The sequence below is a fragment of the Alosa pseudoharengus genome, unplaced genomic scaffold, assembly GCF_046254945.1.
Source record: "Alosa pseudoharengus isolate Yale_2024_CS ecotype anadromous, Long Island Sound unplaced genomic scaffold, YU_APseudo_1.1 YU_APseudo_1.1_scf_16, whole genome shotgun sequence".
Lineage (NCBI taxonomy): Eukaryota > Metazoa > Chordata > Actinopteri > Clupeiformes > Clupeidae > Alosa > Alosa pseudoharengus.
Genome location: NW_027468630.1, coordinates 4,566,971 through 4,588,051, shown reverse-complemented (window position 1 = coordinate 4,588,051; position 21,081 = coordinate 4,566,971). Strand labels below are relative to the sequence as shown.

Below are 21,081 nucleotides of genomic sequence, written 5' to 3'. Positions count from 1 at the left end.
AAACTATTTGTCAGTAGGCCTACATACATTTTTGTAAATTGCTCAGCCATAGATTATCCCACTATGGTTCTTATATTGTCAGGTTCCAGCCAATCCCATTACAGATAAATGAATATATTTATATTGGCATGCTTCCTAGTGACATTAATGCAAAAATATGAAGAAAATCAAATAACGAGACACAAATATTGATATAAAGCCTGACATAAGGCATATGCAAACATTCACATCATGCAGATATGGGTACATCCTGAAAAAGGAATAGCATGTAGGCTATAGGCTATGGCCATTACAATGACCAATATATTATCTTAAATAAACTAGCTGAATAACACAGGTGACCACTTCTGCATAATTTCATGGAGTGCTGAAATGTACACACATTTTTGAACATTTCTGAACTGTGAAATGTAGCATATGTTTTTGTGGTTGTGAACTTATTGCAATATCACCATAACTATTCCACCTGTGTGTGCATGGTTATAATTCTGAAGTGCAAAATAGCTTAGGCTACAGCACAAATATTTCCATAAAAATAAGCAAGTCTGACCTCTGAATTTATTTTGAAAGTGCACCTGATTGATGCATTTAAAAGTTAAAATATACAAACATTTCTTAAATTCTTACAAAACACCCACCCACTTTTTAAAATTGTTAGTTTGGACCCCCTCACTTTTGCCGTGCGAAATACCAGTGCTGTTTTCAGCATCTGTTTAGTGCTTCATTGTCATTTTCATTGGATTCACGGTTTAGTTTGATATTTAATTTACTTTTGGACTGTTTGATTATATTGTTAAATGTTGGGACTGATGGGCACTGAAATCTGGGGAGGTATTTGATGATCACTATTACGTTCCATGTAGTTGAAAGAGTGTCGGGATTTCAAACAAACCATCCGCTTTCATGCGTTCATTGAACGTCTGCGGTGCTGTAATGGAAACCTTATTGCGTAGCCAAGTAGCCTATTGAGTTATTTTTAAATTATGCATGATTTACTTTTTATTAATTTTGTAGGCTGGCTTTATTTTGTTATATAGAAGTATCTAAAAAACCTGTTAAAATGTACCAGAATTCAGGAAATTGCATCTAGTCTAAAAAAAAAATTGCCTCCGACGCCCATGGTCCTAGTAGTAGGCTAGATCCCAGTCCCACGGATGGATTACTGCACGGGCCTTCCGGGCCCAGACCCAGGGGCCCAAGGTGTCAGGGGGCCCTGAAGCCCAAGCCTTTGCATGGAATCATTGCCTCAATATCAACACATCAGGATGTAGGCTATGAATCTGATTGAATTTAGTATTGGCCATCCCCAAAATGCTAGCCTGACGAGCCAGACCCACATTAAAATGTAAGGTCTGGGCACTCACCGTTCGCAGTGCTCAGTCCGAGGGGCGGGATAAACGGTTGTCTTTCAAATTCCCTCTGCACGCAATAGGACAGCACTGAGTCCCATGCGTTTTCCCACCAGCGGAGCTAGTTGGCTAGTTCAAACTTTTGCCATCTCAAAACAAGTTCTTTGTTCTTCTTTGTTTTCAAGTAGCAGGGAATTCAAGCCAAACCGTTGCAACTCTGCCATCAATCATTATGTTATGCCCCCCTAACGACTCTATAGACGATTTGATTGGCCTGATAGAAGCTTAATTTTTCGAGCTCACAAGCCAACGGAGAGTTGCTAGACTAGCCCTGGAAGCAAATGTAATTTGCTGCCGCTAGAGTGTGTCTAGATTTCTAAGCTACCAAAATGCACCAGAATACAGGAAATCACATCAAACAAATGAAAAAAATTCTGGGGGAGGACCCCCAAACCCCCCTTCCACATATGCGACAATTAGTGGGGAGCCCTTAATACATGTGGGCCCAGGGGCCCGAAAGTTCATAATCCGTCCATGCCTGGTCCCTACACCTGAGAACTACTGATGTACGGTATAATGCTGAATGAGCCAAACAAAAATTTCCGCAGCAAAATTTTGGTTGGCCCCACCAAATCTCACTCCAAGGTTTTTTGAAAAGTTGGCAGCCCTGCATACGTTCACACTCGGTATCATGTTTCAACACACTTTAGGTCAATATCACACTGGAATTATCCTTTAAGTCATTTGTACGCATCATATTGTTATGTAGCATAGTCATATTATGCACCATTTAAGAGCTCTTGGGAATCAATACATGACAACATCTTTATTGTAAAATATATGTAGTACTATGCTGATGTGCAAGGCAAGTGCCCGGTGCACTCATGGCGGTGCCGGTGTCCTCACCGAGTGTGCCGGTGTTACATGTCAACTGCCTCCCATGTTAACTGACTGCGTTGATGACGTCTCACGATTAATGACGTTTTTTGACAGATATGGCTGTTGTTTAAAGGAACACGCCACCCAAAATCAGTAGTGATATATGTTCTTACCGTAACTTTCACGAGTTGAGTCGTACCTCTCCCGCGTCGGTAGGTGCACTCAAACGCTCTGTCGCGCGGCGCGAATGTGTTAGCATGTTGCTATGCTAGCGGGCTCTGCCGTGGCCGTAGAGAGAGGCACATAGCAGTATTCAAACACCTCCACGTTTTACCTACTTAAATACAGTTGCACGAGTAGTTGATGAAAAATGTTAGGGCACACAACATGAAACGTGACGATTTTCCAAGCGAATAAACATGAGAACTACAATGTGTGGCGCAATAGCACTTGGGAGTACTTCGACCTAGCGTGGTAATATTATTAACACCTAATTGTAGATCCTATCCACCACAGAGTTTAGAATCCATGCTGGATCGACCCTCAGCCTCTCCCTCCCCTCTGAGCGAGAGAGGCACACACACTAGAGATGCGCTGATGGGCTATTATTTCAACCATAACTGCATAGCAAAACTTATCATCCATCAGCCATCCATCAGCACCAAAGTTTGTTGACCAATTTTCAAAACTGCACCTGCCCACCATCCGCTGGTTGTTTTAATGTAGGCTATATGGGTGATGCAGCGCTGCTGACGTGAGGCTAGAAAGCCCTTGCCTGTTCTAGAAAGACTGATCTAATGCAGCAAATATATTAAAAGGCAAAAGTCGTACATTGGCTAGGCCTATCCCCAGAATATCAGCAGCAAACTCAGTCTCTGTCGCGCAAAACAGTCTCCAAATAAAACGCACATCGGCCTGTTGCCTATTCTGCCAGCTTGTGACAATATATCGTCCAAAATGCTTGATTGCATTGCATTCTCCACATTTTTAGCTACATTTTCATGTACCACATCAGCATTTTTGTTCAGTGAATCTTTTGTAAATTGCTTTACAATTACCGTCGGGCCTATAGGCCTATTGCCTGGCTTGCCTCAGCTTCGGTCACGTCCTTTTACAATTTTATCATTGTAATAAAACACGCAATTTGCCACATAATTTCAGCATGCTCCTGGCCTACTAATTAATGCCTATTGTACTTTATTTTTTGCAAAAAGAAAGAAATCCTTGATAAAATAACAAGTCATTCACATTATAGGCTACTTTACACACTGTTATGTCAGGTTGACTGACAAGCCTGTTCTGAAGACTCCCATTCATTTTGACTGCACGAGCACGTCTTTTTCAGACAGACATCGCAATTCATTTTATAGCAGGCCATCGGACAAATATGACGCCTCGATATTAAAGAAACTCCGACTCCATTCATTCTGAAAGTCCACCGCACAACAATGCAACGTGCATGTTCACATTTTTAGTAACAACCGCCAAACTTGCTTGCTTGCCTTACACATCTAAGTTTTCCGACTATTTTTCTTACCTTCTTTTTCCGCTGTGGATGTTAGTGAGTTTGTAGAAGTTTTAGCTCTTACGTTCTGAACATCTCGCACTGCCATCGCCCGATGTCATTTCTTAGTCATATCACTCTCTGTCTCTCTTTTAAATGCCTATTCCCTGAATGGTAGGCTACAATTATGTGTTTTATATATAGGCTAATATCTAAACAAAATAACCCAGGCAGTCTCATCTAGGATATAACACAGGTTGAAGTTGGTTCTATTTAGGGAGGTGAACATCTGTAGATGACTCAGAAATGACATCGGAAGACAAGGAGTGAATATGGCAAGAGGCAAGCCGAAGTCTGCTGACAAGGGCCCGACGGTAATTGTAAAGCAATTTACAAAAGATTCACTGAACAAAAATGCTGATGTGGTACATGAAAATGTAGCTAAAAATGTGGAGAATGCAATGCAATCAAGCATTTTGGACGATATATTGTCACAAGCTGGCAGAATAGGCAACAGGCCGATGTGCGTTTTGTTTGGAGACTGTTTTGCGCAACAGAGACTGAGTTTGCTGCTGATATTCTGGGGATAGGCCTAGCCAATGTACGACTTTTGCCTTTTAATATATTTGCTGCATTAGATCAGTCTTTCTAGAACAGGCAAGGGCTTTCTAGCCCCACGTCAGCAGCGCTGCATCACCCATATAGCCTACATTAACACAACCAGCGGATGGTGGGCAGGTGCAGTTTTGAAAATTGGTCAACAAACTTTGGTGCTGATGGATGGCTGATGGATGATAAGTTTTGCTATGCAGTTATGGTTGAAATAATAGCCCATCAGCGCATCTCTAGTGTGTGTGCCTCTCTCGCTCAGAGGGGAGGGAGAGGCTGAGGGTCGATCCAGCATGGATTCTAAACTCTGTGGTGGATAGGATCTACAATTAGGTGTTAATAATATTACCACGCTAGGTCGAAGTACTCCCAAGTGCTATTGCGCCACACATTGTAGTTCTCATGTTTATTCGCTTGGAAAATCGTCACGTTTCATGTTGTGTGCCCTAACATTTTTTATCAACTACTCGTGCAACTGTATTTAAGCAGGTAAAACGTGGAGGTGTTTGAATACTGCTATGTGCCTCTCTCTACGGCCACGGCAGAGCCCGCTAGCATAGCAACATGCTAACACATTCGCGCCGCGCGACAGAGCGTTTGAGTGCACCTACCGACGCGGGAGAGGTACGACTCAACTCGTGAAAGTTACGGTAAGAACATATATCACTACTGATTTTGGGTGGCGTGTTCCTTTAAATGTCAAAAGTGTCTGTAGTAGGATACATGCACTGGACCATGAATATACCACCAACATAATACCTAAATAGCCTAATATTAACTCCACGTGGGTATTGAACCGCTAGCCTCCTAAATGAAACTGTTTGCATAATAACCCTTCATCTACCTGCTTGCGCCACAAACCTGCTGAGTGTAAAATTTACTTGACTTATACGATTAAAAGAAGTCATCTGATATATGGTATTATGATTGTAGCAAGTTAACACGGCTGATCATGGAATCTGACTACCTATGGTGTTATCTTGCTACAGTTGCCCAAGCCATAGGCCTACAAAGTATTGTAGCGTAGGTGGATGTACATGTCTGATGTTGAGTGAGTGTCTCCCAGAATGCAGTGCGAGTGAATGCTATAATTTGTAATGTCGGTTATAGTAGTTGTAATTGCGTTTACCATGTTGTGTATTTGTTAGCGTGTTAGTCTCTTCGGTTGTACCTCATGTGTTTATCCCTGTGTTGATGTGTGTGGTAAACCCTTATTGTGTGTTACATGTGCGGCTGAGACTACCCCTGTATTGCCCTATGTAGTTGTCTAAACCTGTCTGAATCTGCCTGCTCCAATAAATGGCCGTCCTGGCCAAAGGTGATTCTTGTCTGATTATCTGCTACTATACCACTGCGTCAACGTTACTTCCGTAAAAGTCCTGGCAGGAAGCATGCATAAGGATGTAGATCCAGGAATGCACTAATATTTTGTTCGTAGTACCCGTTTGCAACAATTATTAGTTAACACTAAGTTGTAAACACTTCGGAAAAAAATATTAAAAACTGGATATACCAAAAAACGTTGATGTAATCGCTTCCTGCCAGGACTTTACGGGCTTTTCCCAAATCACAGAAGTAACACCGACGCAGCAGTATAGTAGCAGATAATCAGGCAAGTGTTATTTAAACTGTTGTCCTGAGCACTTCTGAACACACTTCTGCTGCTCTTACATAACTTGCACCACTATGCCACTTGCATACTTAGGTAAAACAAAACTACCTCAGCCATTTATTGGCCTGACTTTTGCACTATTATATTGACTGTCTACTGTATGCACAATTGCACAATTTCAACCAAATTTTGCTGCTCTTATTTCTTCATTGTATGTGCCTTCTTATTTTTGTACTTTTTATATTGTTTACTTGAATGTTATGTTTGTCTGTGGACCTAATTGGTAAAATATGTCTTGTCTCCACCGTGGGATAGTAGGAAACGCAATTTCGATCTCTTTGTATGTCTTGACATGTGAAGAAATTGACAATAAAGCAGATTTTGACTTTGACTTTGACTTTAAATAAACTCCTGGTGTATTTACAAACTTTTCAATGCCTCGTTTTATGAGTAAAGAACATAGTTGCACTACTGTAGAAGTTTCCCACCATTCAGGGCATTATTAGTGGGGTAAATTACGAGATAAAAGTTGGTGCCATTACGACTTTTGCATTTGCATTGCTCTCTCTTTCATTCACATACGAGTCACGCCCTCCCCCTACAGTTTGCTTTGCATTGATTGGAAGTGTAGGGCCTGAGCTACCGTCATTGGTCTATAGTATTATCTGTAAACATTTAATTGGTCAGTCACCTCAATAGCGCAAACTCCTTGTTTACCACTGGCAAAGCGCATGGCTACCCGGCATCTTCAGCCATGCCGAAACGCAAGTTCACTGACGAATTAAAACATAAATTTCCATGTTTTCGTCTCGGTCGAGATTAACATGAAGCTGAGTGCCTGACCTGCAAAGCAGGCACTTGCATGTCGGTCGCAAATAAAGGTGCCAACAACCCACAGGAACACATATCTGACTGCCTGATTCTGAGCATAGTCTGATTTCCCATGCTGACTTACGCACGCGATTTTATTCACGAGGTCTGACGTTAGCCAGGCTAACAGATTCTACAGATTCTAGTTAATGCTCTTAGAATTTGTAGAATCTGTTAGAACCTGTCCTTAATGATTTCTTTTCACAAAATGCTAAGCATGCATGTATTTAAGTTTCTTAAAACTGAGCTGTGCTTAAATGGGTCAATGCATGATTTCAAAACAGACCAAATAGAAAATAAGTGTTAAATATAGACTATATATCTGTATATTAAAATTAGATTATGTAGGCTACACAGTATAGTTAGATCAAGTTGGACAGTAGCACATTTTAATCATGGATAGTAGTTGGACAGTAGCACATTTTAATCATTTTATATATCTATAGTGGCTGGTGAAAGAGTTGAGTGGCTTTTTTTTTGGGGGGGGGGGGAGGTGTTAGTGGTGCCCACCAAAGCTCAGACCAAACCTACGCCCTTGGTATAAATTAAAGTCGAATAGCAAAGGAAACCTCAGAGGTTGGCAAAACTACCTTTCTTCGAAAAAACGCCATGCCTGATATAAAGCTGAAAATCACCACCTCAGAATGAGATATTATGGGCAAACTAGAGAATGCAATTCCAGGGAATTACGAGTGCATGAAAATTAAGCTAGGATAGACATAGCATAGCTTAATAAAAGTTGATAGTTTAGAAGTAGACAGTTTAAAAGTTGAATGTAGATAGTTTAAAAGTTGTTAACAGACAGATAGTTTAATGGATGTTGATACACATAGTTTAATAAATGTTGAAAGTTTAAAAGTTAAATGTAGATAGTTAAAAAGTTGTTGATAGACTGATAGTTTAATGTGTGTTGATAGACAAATAGTTTAAAGGCGCGCCTGGTCTACAACCAACCCAAAAGGGCACATGTTACCCCGCTGCTCATCCAGCTACACTGGCTACCAATGGCGGCCCGCATCAAATTCAAGGCTCTAACGCTTGCCTACAAAGTAGTCTCCGGTTCTGCTCCCACCTACTTGAATGCCCTCATACAGACATACACTACCTCCAGACCGCTGCGCTCCTCAGACGAACGACGTCTAGCTCTACCACCGGTACGCTCAGGCCAATCCAAACTTTTCTCATCTGTTGTTCCTCGTTGGTGGAACACACTGCCAGTTCCTACAAGGGCAGGGACATCCTTCTCCATTTTTAAAAAACTCCTGAAGACCCAGCTCTTTAGAGAACATCTCCTCTCATAGCAACACTTACAACAAGTCTTACTGATCCTAGCACTCACCAGCCGCAGCACTCACTGATGCACTTATTCTTACTGTACTCTAATGTTTTTTAAATTGTCCTAAAATTGTTGAGAATTGCTCTAAAACTTAAACTGTTTACCATGTTGTTAGTCGCTTTGGCTAAAAATGCGTCAGCCAAATGTAATGTAATGTAATATAGGTAGATAGTTGACGATAACTGACAGTTGGAATGGCTCTAATGTTTGCTCACAGTAATTTAACAAAGCTAATAATGCTAACCAATTTATTTAGCTAACTTAGCTCATGTTTTCTAGCAGTTTTAAAAAATGTTAACTATGCTAACTATGCTAACCATGTGACTTAGCTAACTTAGCTAATCATTTTTAGCAGTTATGCTAAAATGCTAACGATGTTAACAATGTTAACCATGTTACTTAGCTAACTTAGCTTATCATTTGTAGCAGCTTACATGCTAATTATGCTAACCATGTGGCTCAGCTAACTTAGCAGTTATGCTAAAATGTTAATTATGCTAACAATGTTGACGATGCTAACTAGCTAGTGAGGACTTTTATTTTGAAATAGTTGAAGGCAGAGGATACAGTTGATGGAAGTCATAGTTGACTGACAGTTACAACAGTTGAACAGTTGACAGTAGTTGAACAGTTAAAAAGTTGGATAGTTTAAAGGGACTTTTATTTTGAAATAGTTGTGGGCACAGGAAGCAGTTGAACAGGATCTGTTGAACAGGATCTGTAGTCTTAACCCTCTAACCGCCCATGTCGCAATATTGCGACAAGCGTCATTACTTTACATTAATACACAGGATTAGATGTTAAAATCCCTTGTGCCAAAATCCAAGGTAAAAACACATTCAGAAGCCCCTGCTCAAGTTTAACTTTAAAAAGCACACTACCCACAAATCCGCCACCAAATGGTCACAAGCACAATGCAAATGGCCTATCCAACAGCAGTAGCCTATATAGTATGCGGCATGTCATTGGGGTTATCAAGTGGGCACCCTCATTCACCGATGTTTCGTTAACTTAGGCCCACGACACCTCATGAAGGCTTAACAGTGAAACCAGCGTCCTGGAGACACTCCCCTCCATGCTACCACCATATTACCACATTGAAATATCCAATACTCAAAATACTCTTAACCAGCCCAGGCATGGTCTAAGTTGGCTAGGTCGGTCCGTCCCGTTGATGTGGACTGAACCATAAACCATAAAGAACCTTAGCCAAGTACCATCACCCTAGGCACAGCCCATCACAAACACAAACGACAGACGCGAGTACAGTGTAAAATCTCATTTGTACTCTTGACCACTAGTTGGCAGACACCCAGAGCTTCGATTCAAGCTCAACCTTTTTTTTCAAAGTTTTCAGGAAGCTCGCGAAAACACGCGAGAACTCCATGCGATGCAGGCCTTAGTTTTGCACAAATTGAAGCAGAAATACACCAAATGTTGAAAAAAAAATTCTTGAAGTCTTGGGTCTGTTATTCACCTATTCTGATTCTGAAGGAGAATATCTGCCTTTTGGAGAATATGATCGATCGTCTATTGACTGATAGTCACGGAGCGTCTGTGAATGGAGGTGCGTCTTTTTCGACAGTGTTCACTAAGCATACCATGCTTTCGACCCTTTCGATGCTTTTGCCACTTTGCCAGTGACAATAGTGATGATAGTGTCCGTAATGGACGTGGTATAGACAGCAGGGGTTGTAAAAATAGGGCTCTGAAGAACTTCAAAGTCACCCGCGATATGGAACTGATTTGACCAGGCTACTTTATTGTATAGTAGCATAGGGTTTGTGATTATAGTAATAGTTTACTATTGTTGGTTTACATGTGACTGTGTTCCTGTTCATTTGTTATGTCGGTGAAATCACAAAAAAAGAAAGTAAAACTGCTCAAATATCTAGTATTTACTGAAATGTGCATAATTCACGGTGGTTGCCATCCAGTGACGTCATAATATGCAAATTAGATGAGTAAATGTACCCCCTTCATAAACTTCTGGTCATACTCAATGATTTTCACATTTACAGTAGGTATTTATCTCTGACCACTTGCAAGCCATGGCCTTTTGAAATTTTGATGTAAAAATCCAATTTATATTTTTTAAACCCTGGCGGCTAAAGGGTTAATACAGCCATATTGTATGGCTGCAGGTGGCCTGAACACCTGCCATAGGATTCTAATTGCTCTATTGTGATGTCATAATCTAATGTTAAGTCAATGGGGAAATTTTAGTAGTTTTTAAAAGTTACAAAGTTACAAAGTTGAAAAATACATAGCTGAAGTCACATAAGTAAGACCTATGCAACGCAGTTTGAATGAAGTTTCTAAGTTAAACGGTTGAAGCTGTATTAAACGCACAAAAAGCGTCAGCGGAATAATAATAACTAGAAAAGCATTTCCTGAAGGAAATATAGTGCATGAAAATGCAAAAATATGATGTAAAATATCATTAGATAAGGTTTAATATAGTTGGAATGACTGAACAGTTAAATAGGTGGATAGTTTAAATGGTTAAATTATTTAGGTAGATAGTTGACGATAACTGACAGTTAGAATGGCTCTAATGTTTGCTAGCAGTTATGCTAACTATGTTAACAAAGATAATAATGCTAACCAAGTTACTATGCTAACTAGCATGCTAACAATGTTAAAATGCTAACTATGCTAACCACGTGACTTAGCTAACCTAGCTAATAATTTTTAGTAGTTATGCTAACTATTCTAACTAGCATGCTAACATGCTAACTATGTTAACCATGATAATAATGTTAACCAAGTTACTATGCTAACTAGCATGCTAACAATGTTAAAATGCTAACTATGTTAACCATGTGACTTAGCTAACCTAGCTAATCATTTTTAGTAGTTATGCTAACTATTCTAACTAGCATGCTAACATGCTAACTATGTTAACCATGATAATGCTAACCAAGTTACTATGCTAACTAGCATTCTAACAATGTTAAAATGCTAACTATGCTAACCATGTTACTTAGCTAATAATTTTTAGCAGTTTTGCTTAAAATGCTAACAATGCTAACTATGCTAACTAGCTACAGTGGGTAGGAGTCAGTGTTGCGCGGTCTGCCCGAAATTAAGCGGTTGCCCGCGGATGACCGCGGTCACCCGCGGTTATGAGTCATAAAAAAAATATTTTAATGATATTCGGGTCATTTGCGGGCGGGTCAGTTAAAATTAATTAAATATATATTTTCTACAAATAGGCCTACTTAAAATATCACGAGAAGGCTAGCATCAATACAGTAAAGCATCAATACAGTAAAGTCAACAGTAAAGAAGCTGAAGACGTGAGTTAAAATAATAAAGACACCCCTTCAGGAAAAGCGATATAGGCTATGGGAAATATTGGGAAAAGTTCTTAAAGAAGATGACAGTAGTACAAGTTATGGTCTATGTAGGCCTACTTCTTGCGAAGCCATTTAAAAGTATGACAGCCAAAACAGGCAGCCTGCAGGAATAAATGTTATGGCACAGACTACACAGCCATATCTACCAGTATGTATAGGTTCGCGCATGCATAAAAGTTACCTTAGTTCGTTGTGTTTGTGACTTTAAACAGTGGATGTGCTTTAGTAAAGCTTTGTGCTTCATTCAGCATTATAAACCAGTTCTTACGCTAATGTTTTGACCAGCAATGTATCTCTTGCCTACCTTGCCTCACCATTTCTGTTTTCGAAAGAAAGATGTATGTCCATGGCCTTCAAATCTTATCCTAGTGTTCTAATCTTTGGTGGTTGCTTGCGTGCTTGCGCTCTTATTCTCATTCTCTCTCCTGCGCAAACATTATGTCCTGAATGCCTACTGCGTGTAGTTCTACTGCATAAAGTTTCGCAAATAAATTAGTTTGTTTTACAGAAATGGCCTACTGTCACACTGCATGCAGGCTATAACCAAAAGCACACATTTTGTAAATAAGCGGGTCGGATATAATATCGGTTGGGTATAATTTTGTCATAATTAATATTCGCGGTCCGAGTTGCGGTCGGGTTGATTAAAATATTGGGCGACCGCGGGCCGCTTGTGACCAAACCCGTGCAACACTGGTAGGAGTCATAGTTGATGACAAGTAACAGTTACAATGGCTGAACATGTTAAAAAGTTCAATAGTTTGAAGGGTTAAATTGTTTAACAGTGAAATATTGTAGTGAGGACTTTTATTTTGAAACATTTTTTGGCAGAGGAAGCATTTGAACAGGATGTGTAGTCTTAATAGAGGCAGTTTTTTAACGGCTCTATTGTGATGTCATCAGCCCATGTTAAGTCTATGGGGAAATTTTGAACAGTTTTTAATTAATAGTTTAAAAAGTATAAAAGTTACAAAACTGAAAAATACATAGCACTCTTGTCCTAAGTAAGACCTACATAATTTGAATGAAGTTTCTACGTTAAACGGTTGAAGCTGCATTAAACGCGTTACAAGACCACTAATACGCGTGGCTGCCTCCCCTCGTTTAGTTTAAAATGTCAGTTAGCAGCTCATATTCAGTTCGTTTTAACTTAAGTGTTTTTCCACATTAAGTTAACTTTAAGTGTTTTTCCACCCATTTCAGAGATTAGGCTACAAAGACAATTCTTGATTAATGACTTAATGGATAATGTGAAATGCAAAATGCAACATGCCTAAAATAAATAAATGTAATTTGAGCGTTTCGTTCGCGACGCACATAGGCCTACTTCTCATTTAATTTAATTTGAAGAATGATTAGACCTGTAAAGCACTAACATTCCACCAGGGGGTGAAATTGAGAAAGATCCCCCACAAGTACCTCTAGTTGACATTTAGAGTAGTTCAGTCTGGCCCTCAAATATTTTAACCAATTACAAAACAAGATATTTCCTGAAATAATGGCTAACGACATTAATAATTTGATGAGAAGCATGTGGCCATACCTGAATCCTAGCCTTGACTCGGAAGGCATCGATGCACCAGTAGGTCTGCGCCTCCTGTTTTTAAATTAGTATAAAAAACACACAAAAACACTGTTTTGTTTTGGTTGAAACCCCACATGACTGAAAAAGTAAGGTAGCCTAAGGTAAGGTAACTTTATTTATATAGCACATTTAATATGCACATAGTGCTATACAGTAGGCTATACTACATTGCCTTAACAAATTTGTTTTCCATTTCCAGTTTGCTCAGTCCTGTTCACAAATGTCCTGTTTACCATTTAAAATGAATTAATGTCAGATGACATGACAGTGATTAAACAAAGAGACTTGAGAGTTGAATATATCTAATCTAATTTGCATCCAACATGTGAACATGTGCAATTTCTCAATTTGATGAGAAATGCTTTAAAGGGACACCAGGCAGCGTTTTCGTGTTAGCCTACCCATCTTCAAGTCGGTAGGCTATATTAAATGACTCATTACAGGGCAAATGAAGACTGATCTCGCCCGCCCCTACTGCCTGTAGGAAGAATATCCTGCTTGGAAGTTCAGACCCGCCGACCGAAGCAGGATCAGTTAACATCCTGCATCCACAGCGAAAACCCTTGACGGAAGATGCAAAGAAAATGAAAATAGCTTCAGACCGAGCGAGGGGGAGTTTCATTGAGAAAAAGCATCAGGCTTGCCTGGTGTCCCTTTAAATTGCATAAAATCATCAAATTCAAAAAAGTGTTTTTGGTAAAAATTATAAACATTTTGTTCATCCGAAATTTCAACATAGGCCTACAGTAACCAATAAATCAAGCACCATATCCAGACAAAAAATGTTTGAAAGCAGGTGAAAAAAAGCAAATTACCCTTGTTCCAGTGATAGATTTTCGTACATGTGTTGTAGAAAATTGTTTGCACATTGTGTGTGGTAGATATTGTCAGCCATCTGTTCGCAACTATAGTCCAGCTTGAACAGAGGAGTTGTGTCACACTTCTCTTGGTTAAATGAACTTGTTGAAACGCCCACTGGAAGGAGGCTGAGTTTATATCTACAAATATACTTGTCGTAGCCAATGTGTGCCTACTCAATCAATGTTACCTCGTCTCTGCACTCTAGCTGTTGTAGTTCACATACTTAGGGGATAAAATGTCAGACTCTCTCCTATACATTGCCATAGATTTTGGTACAGCATATAGCGGCTACGGTGTGAAAACAAATCTTCCTGGCAAAGGTTCCCAATTAAGGGATGCTGAGTGGGGAGCAGAATATGGAATTAGATCTTGCAAGACGCCTACATGCGTTATGTTTGACAGTGATGGTAATTTTCAATGTTTTGGTTATGCAGCTATGAAGAAATATACCAAGAAAGCGTCCTTACAAGGAAACGAATATTTCTTTTCAAACTTCAAAATGGAACTCTACAAAAACAAAGTAAGTAAAATCATGTTCACATTTTCACTATGAAAGCGATGGTTCGGAGTAATTAAAAAAAGATTAAAAAAACTGGATCAAAAAACGTTGATGTAATCGCTTCCTGCCAGGACTTTTAAAGGCTTTCCCCAAATCACAGAAGTAACACCGACGCAGCGGTATAGTAGCAGATAATCAGGCAAGTGTTATTTAAATAAACTCCTGGTGTAGCCTATTTACAAACTTGTCAATGCCTCGTTTTATGAGTAAAGAACATAGTTGTACTACTGTAGAAGTTTCGTAGCCTACCATTCAGGGCATTATTAGTGGGGTAATTTACGAGATAAAAGTTGGGACCATTACGACTGCAGAAACTCATTATAGTTTCTGACAGCGCTACTCGACTCGACCAAGGGAAAAAAGGTTCTGGGAGGGTGTTTGGCTCGGGGTCATGGTGCATGGTCCTTCCCTAGGGTGAAATTACTCCGAACCATCGCTTGAAGTTAGCATGTAACTATGGGGAACATTTAGGTTAGTTCCATGAAGTCATTATATCTCATTTGGACTTATCTTCATATATCATGTCTTCCTAGTCAGCCTGATCCAGACCAATTATTGCTAAATTGTGCCGCAAGTGAGTTCTTGCAGTTGCTTGCATCAACACTAATTTATTAAGCTTATTATGCCGACCGCAATATGTTACCAATATGTGAATTCTCCCAACTCCGGCCTCGATATAGGCCTATTGCATTTGTGTATCATAATGTAGGCTAGAGCTTGTTCCTGACGTTTGGGCAGCAGCCCTTCTACAGAGTGCGCGACTTCATGGCATGAAAGTAGCCTTCTCCGCTGCTTGTGCAAAGCTGATCCCAAACAAACTGCTGGTGCTGACTACGCTTAATGAACATGGTGCGTTTCCCAAAACCATAGTTGCTAACTTGTTTGCAACTTACCAACAAAGTTACTAATTTAGTTAGCAACTATGGTTTTGGGAAACACGCCCCTGCATTGCTGAAATATATAGATAGTGATTTAGTGCCGTTTAAATGTATAGGCAATTATATGGCTATTTAAAACATATGTCTGGTCGATTCTCTGCATTCTAGATAGTCTGGATTATTACCGGACATTTTGTCCGGTTAAAAAAACTTTCGTAACCTCCAGTGGCGAGGCGTAGGGGAAATTTCTGAGGAAGCCAAGTGACTAATATTTATACATTTTGCGCAATAGCGGCACAACATACTGTAGCCTATTCCTACAGGCCATGTAAAATAACCCGGACGAGGGACACCTGTGACAGCAACACAGATGCACGCTGTCTCTCTCTCCCTCACACATTGCCTACAGGAGGACGTCCTCCACAACTGCACACTCGGCCACCACTACATTAGGCCTACTGTATGCGTAGGCCTAGGCTACGGAGCATATAAGAATAGGCTATGTAACACGCAATGTCACGGTTTTAAATAGCCATATAATTGCCTATAAATTTCAACGGCTAATGCAATTGCTAGATTTATGTATGTGATGAACACTTGAGGTCTGCAGGTTAACTTTCCCCTTCTCCGTGGTATATTTGCCATTGCTGCACCCTAATCAATGTTTGAAAGAACAGCTAACCACATTCATCTAACATTTTAGGATATCAAGAGTGATTTGGAATTGACAGCACTCCATGGGGGGAAAATGGCTGCTGTGAAAGTGTTTGCAGAAAGTCTGAGATACTTGAAGGATCATGCACTATCAAAGATACAAAACTACTCAGAAGCGGTCAAACTACAAGAATCTGATGTCACCTGGGTGTTAACAGTGCCTGCCATCTGGAGTAATGCTGCCAAAGAATTTATGAGAAAGGCAGCTATACAGGCAAGAAAACGAAGTCTGCTCATATGAAAACAATTCAGTATTTATTGTATTTGCCTCAGAGTAAATAAACAGGTATTAATTTTCAGGCTGGCCTTGTGACAGAATCAGAACCAGATAGGCTCATTTTGGCTCTGGAGCCAGAGGCTGCTTCTGTGTACTGCAAACAGCTCCCAAGTGATGGGTTTGTAGGAGGAGAGAAGGAAACACTGAGGCTGGACCAAAACTCTGGAACACAGTACATTGTGGCAGACTGCGGAGGTACTGTAATATATAAAGATAAAAATACCTAATTTATGAGTTTATTAATGACAATTTATAAATAATTAATTTAGAATGCTATAAAATCCCTATAATATCTGTAGTGTTCCAATAAGATTAACATATTTTGTTTCAAAATACTGTAAGATTTATTTTATTCTTTACAGACTCTTTGTTGACTAAAAAGCATCTGGTCAAATTGTATAACTTAAAAGTAATTTTATAACTATTTTACAGGTGGGACCATTGACATCACTGTACATGAAGTGCTTAATGGCGGCATGCTCAAGGAGGTGTACAAGGCATCAGGGAATGATTTGGGAGGGCAGATCGTAGATAGAGAGCTGAAATCATTTCTACGAGAAATATGTGGCGATAAGTGCTGGGAGGAGTATGAGAACAAACATCCTCAAGAAGTGCAGAAGTTTATGTATGAATTTGCCTCAGCCAAATGTGCAGAAGAGAATGAGAGCATCAGTTTTCCTTGTTCATTTAATTTATCAGAGATTGTTAAAAAACACAGGGGACAAGATGTAGAGAGCTTGTTCCAGGGGTCTCCTGGTGTAAAATGGAATGATGGAGCAATTGAAATCTCATCTGCAAAATTCAGGTCATTTTTTGATGGAAGTTTTAGGGGCATAGCTAAGATCCTGAAGGAAATCATGAAAAAGCCAGAATTACACATTGACTATTTGTTGTTGGTTGGAGGATATGCCTCATCCAAAATCTTGCAGGACTACATGAAAGGTCAGTTTGGCAGTAAGTGCCAAGTCCTATGTCCATTACATCCTCAGGAAGCTGTAATGATTGGTGCAGTGGAGTTTGGAATGCGGCCAGAAGTAGTGGTGTCGCGGATTTGCGCCCTTACATATGGTATTGCTGTAGCTCCCGAATTTGACGAGTCTAAACATAGGCCTGAGAAGAAGTACATGAGCTCTGATGGTGTGGCACACTGTAATGATTGCTTTGAAAGACTGGTGAAGAGGGATGAGTCAGTTGGCTACAAGGAAACTAGGAGTTACACCTACTTTCCAGTCAGTAGTGATCAGACATCTATGTCTATCAGATTCTACAGCACAACAAGGCTAAATGCAGAATATGTTGATGAGTGGGGAATGGATAAAATTGGCTCCATCACAGTTCCCATGCCTGATATTAAGGGAGGCTTAAAGCGTCAAGTAAGGTTAGATATCTGCTTTGGGTCCACAGAGATCACAGCAACAGTAACAGACATGACCTCTAAAATCACCAAAACAACTACGATTGACTTTATGAGAAAGTAGTGATATTTTCAGGTTAAAAACATTGCTCGATGACACTGTTTTACATGATTTTCCCTGAAATCCTTCAAGTTAAGATGCAATGCATAGTACACCAGGTTCCACTGATTCCTAATAATTCAATAGACACGCACACAGAAATTACACAGACAGTAGAGATTTTAAAAGTCACACTGTAATTATTTTACCTTAAAATAACAGCTTAAAAATCATTTTGATGATACATTGATTTATATTAGGAAGGATGGTATCTGCCAATGCCTAATATTGCACACTGTCATAATCATGTCAACATCCTGAAGGGAAGATTGCCTGATGTTGTTTTCTTGGAAAAATGTATGCCATAGGTTTCTTTGCAAATATGTTTGGCTTCATACACAGCCAACAAAGTAGAAATGCTTGGGTGTGCATCTTTCTATTCCTTTATTCTCTATTCCCATTATCTATTAAGATTATACTGTAAGATACTGTAAGTTATTGTGTTGTAATTCAATATTCTGCCACTATCTGGTCAATCTGAAACTCTGCTTTTCTTGTATCTCTATTTCTTTAGAATGCACTCAGTAATGTTGCAGTCGTTTAAATAAAGAGTTGAGATTTTAACCTACTGTCTATTGTCATAATGACTACATTACTACCTACAAACGATGTACACTTGAGGGGCAGCCATGGCCTACTGGTTAGCGCTTCGAACTTGTAACCGGAGGGTTGCCGGTTCGAACACGGCACAGCTGAAGTGCCCCTGAGCAAGGCACCTAACCCCTCACTGCTCCCCGAGCGCCGCTGTTGTTGCAGGCAGCTCACTGCACCGGGATTAGTGCTCACTGTGTGCTGAGTGTGTTTCACTAATTCACGGATTGGGATAAATGCAGAGCCCAAATTTCCATCACGGGATCAAAAGAGTATACTGTATACTTATACACTTTCACCTCACCCTCAAAGCCAGTTCCACAATAACATTGTCTGCTTTTGGTTCCACCTCTGCCTGTTGTTGCACAGAAAGTTTCACAAAAGCGAAGCACTGAAGCACTTTTCAATTATTCTAGTAGCTGAACTTCACAAATATTTTAATTCATTTTCCAATAATTCCTGCTCCATAAAATTGTAACCTTATATAAGTTCACTATGGTCCTGTGACACATTTGTATGTACACTGGACTCCATATTTACCCCTGAAAGATCTCTCCTCGCTGGTGACATTCTGACATGAAATTAGTATTAGACTACCACGTCTCAAGAATTTCAGTGCAAATTAATTCTATTTACACATTCAATTGAAGTCACACTGCTTTCTGGCTAGTCTTTTCCTTTGTACTTATGATACTAAAGGGGATACATGCAATCCCCAGCATAATACTTGGCATTAAACTTACATGTTACATGTCTACAGGCATTCCTGACAGTTAACCATATTGTAAATAAACATGTCTTGTTTATTTGTTTTTGTTTAAATATACCTGTTGTTTATTTGTTTTTGTTTAATTTCAATTCATATGTATCATTTATATTTGACAATTCCATTGGTACAGTAGCCTACATAAGACATTCCACAAGGTGCATTCTAAGGCTTTGGCTGCACACTTGTTATTGTCACTACGGCAACGGCATTATTTAGAATGCATTTACTTTTAAAGGAACTAGGCTACAGTAAAGTCTTGGATACGGTGCTACTTTGTAGCTTAGGAATACTAACTCTTACGGAGAACAAGGCTACTTGTATAGCTCTCACGGTGCTACATTGTAGCTTAAGGACACGACTCTTACGGAGAACAAGGTTTCTAAATACTTTTCTTTCTTTTTATTCTTGTTTTAATATATCGTGTTAAATTATATTGTTTGTTCTTAATTAATATCATTGTATTACAGGCTTATCATATAGCTCTTACGGTGCTACTTTGTAGCTAAAGGAACTGGTTCTTAAGGATAAATCTTAGCACTCAGCTGGAACGGGAACAAGGTGGCTAGATACTATTCTTTCTTTTTATTCATTTTACTGTAACCTAACATATTGCTGTTATGTTTGTCATGTTAAGTTCTTATTGTATGTTATTGTATTATATTGTACATAGCTCTTACGGTGGTCTCAGGACTTTCACAAAGAAATAAAGAAACCATCAGTACGCTACAACTGTCCGGCTGGAGTTTGCTACACATATGCTAAACCAAACACCACAAACACCTAGAAGCTTGCTAACATTCTAAATGGCTTCTTTTTGCAGTATATCAGCAATGATACATTATTATATTAATTAAATTCATATATAAAGTATTAATAATTAACACGGTGTCACCCCTAGTCACATACTGCCGTTTGGTCATTTACCCCTGACGTCCTTAAGTCGACGTTGAGGCTACCCCCTCTTCGTCGCTTGACGCCGTAGAAGGTCATCCGATAGATTTGAATGCAAATCCCTCATCTTTGTATTTTGACGAAAGGGGGTTAGCCAGCCAGCGGTTTGCCTGCGCTGAAAACTATGGTTTCAGGCGATTGTTTTTGTTCTGTGTATTTTGCAGTAGCGTGCGTGCTGCTGTTACAATCTGTGACTATACATTTCTGTGGGGCAGAAACCCTTGTCTTAATCGCTACCACGACTTTTTTTTTTAATATATAATTTTGGGCTACATTAAAATGACACAGGATTGTAGGGTAGACTGAGTAGGCCTACAGTTGAGACATGTGTACAGACACCTTAAATATCTTGCTTGCACAGCAAGCCCAAGTTGTGATTTTTGCTATGCACATGCATATTAGTGCCCTCTTTGATCATGGAAAAGTTGAACGACACAAGTATCTCCCATCCAAGGATATCGGCAAATGTTTTTTTTCCAAAGTAAGAATTTCACTTCACCATGCACCTTCGACACATACAACGTATATTTTCCTGAAATATTTATTAAATAATAGTTTTTTTTTTTGCAAGTATTTTTGCATGGATTCTACTTTTTAAATATATGTATTTAACCCTTAGTACCCTAAGCTGTTTTTAGGGCATTTTCACTACATTTATTCATAAGGATTTATTCTGGTCATTGTAAGTGCCACACACACATATTATATATTGTTTTTTTCCCGGCTGAGTCTAGGCTATCCAGATCTGCCATGATTTCATGTATTAGTACTAGCATTGATTTTATTTTGATTTTTAAAGAATTAAAATATAAAAAGCGTATTATACATTTTTTTTTTAAATATTTTTTATATTTTTATATT

At 39.3% G+C, this 21,081-nt stretch overlaps 2 protein-coding genes across 4 annotated transcripts in view; one reads left to right on the top strand and one right to left on the bottom strand.

Moving 5' to 3' along the window:
* Window positions 1–14,037, bottom strand: part of LOC143125382 (uncharacterized) — an 84,156-nt gene extending 70,119 nt beyond the window's left edge. Inside the window, exons 1-3 of one of the 3 annotated variants that reach the window (XM_076286789.1) lie at window positions 13,922–14,037; window positions 13,508–13,668; window positions 13,065–13,118 (exon numbers count right to left, since the gene is read on the bottom strand). In XM_076286789.1, coding sequence (XP_076142904.1) covers window positions 13,065–13,118; window positions 13,508–13,668; window positions 13,922–13,975 — 269 coding nt within the window. In that variant the 5' untranslated portion in view covers window positions 13,976–14,037. The remainder of the gene's footprint in view (window positions 1–13,064; window positions 13,119–13,507; window positions 13,669–13,921) is intronic. The other 2 variants (XM_076286788.1, XM_076286790.1) reach the window with 2 other exon arrangements.
* Window positions 14,038–14,124: 87 nt separating this feature from the next.
* LOC143125381 (heat shock 70 kDa protein 12A-like) lies at window positions 14,125–18,473 on the top strand. The gene is made up of 4 exons (XM_076286787.1): window positions 14,125–14,487; window positions 16,108–16,332; window positions 16,419–16,590; window positions 16,828–18,473. Exons 1-4 carry the CDS (start codon window positions 14,203–14,205, stop codon window positions 17,871–17,873), a joined length of 1,728 nt encoding a protein of 575 aa, XP_076142902.1. The 5' UTR covers window positions 14,125–14,202; the 3' UTR covers window positions 17,874–18,473.
* The last annotated feature ends 2,608 nt before the right edge of the window (window positions 18,474–21,081 follow it).

What these genes read in the sequence shown, in the direction of transcription:
- LOC143125381 (XM_076286787.1), top strand. Translation starts at nt 14,203, where the DNA reads ATGTCAGACTCTCTCCTATACATTGCCATAGATTTTGGTACAGCATAT. An exon ending in TGGAACTCTACAAAAACAAA is followed by an intron (nt 14,488 to 16,107) that starts GTAAGTAAAATC and finishes CTAACATTTTAG; the next exon opens with GATATCAAGAGTGATTTGGA. An exon ending in TGAGAAAGGCAGCTATACAG is followed by an intron (nt 16,333 to 16,418) that starts GCAAGAAAACGA and finishes ATTAATTTTCAG; the next exon opens with GCTGGCCTTGTGACAGAATC.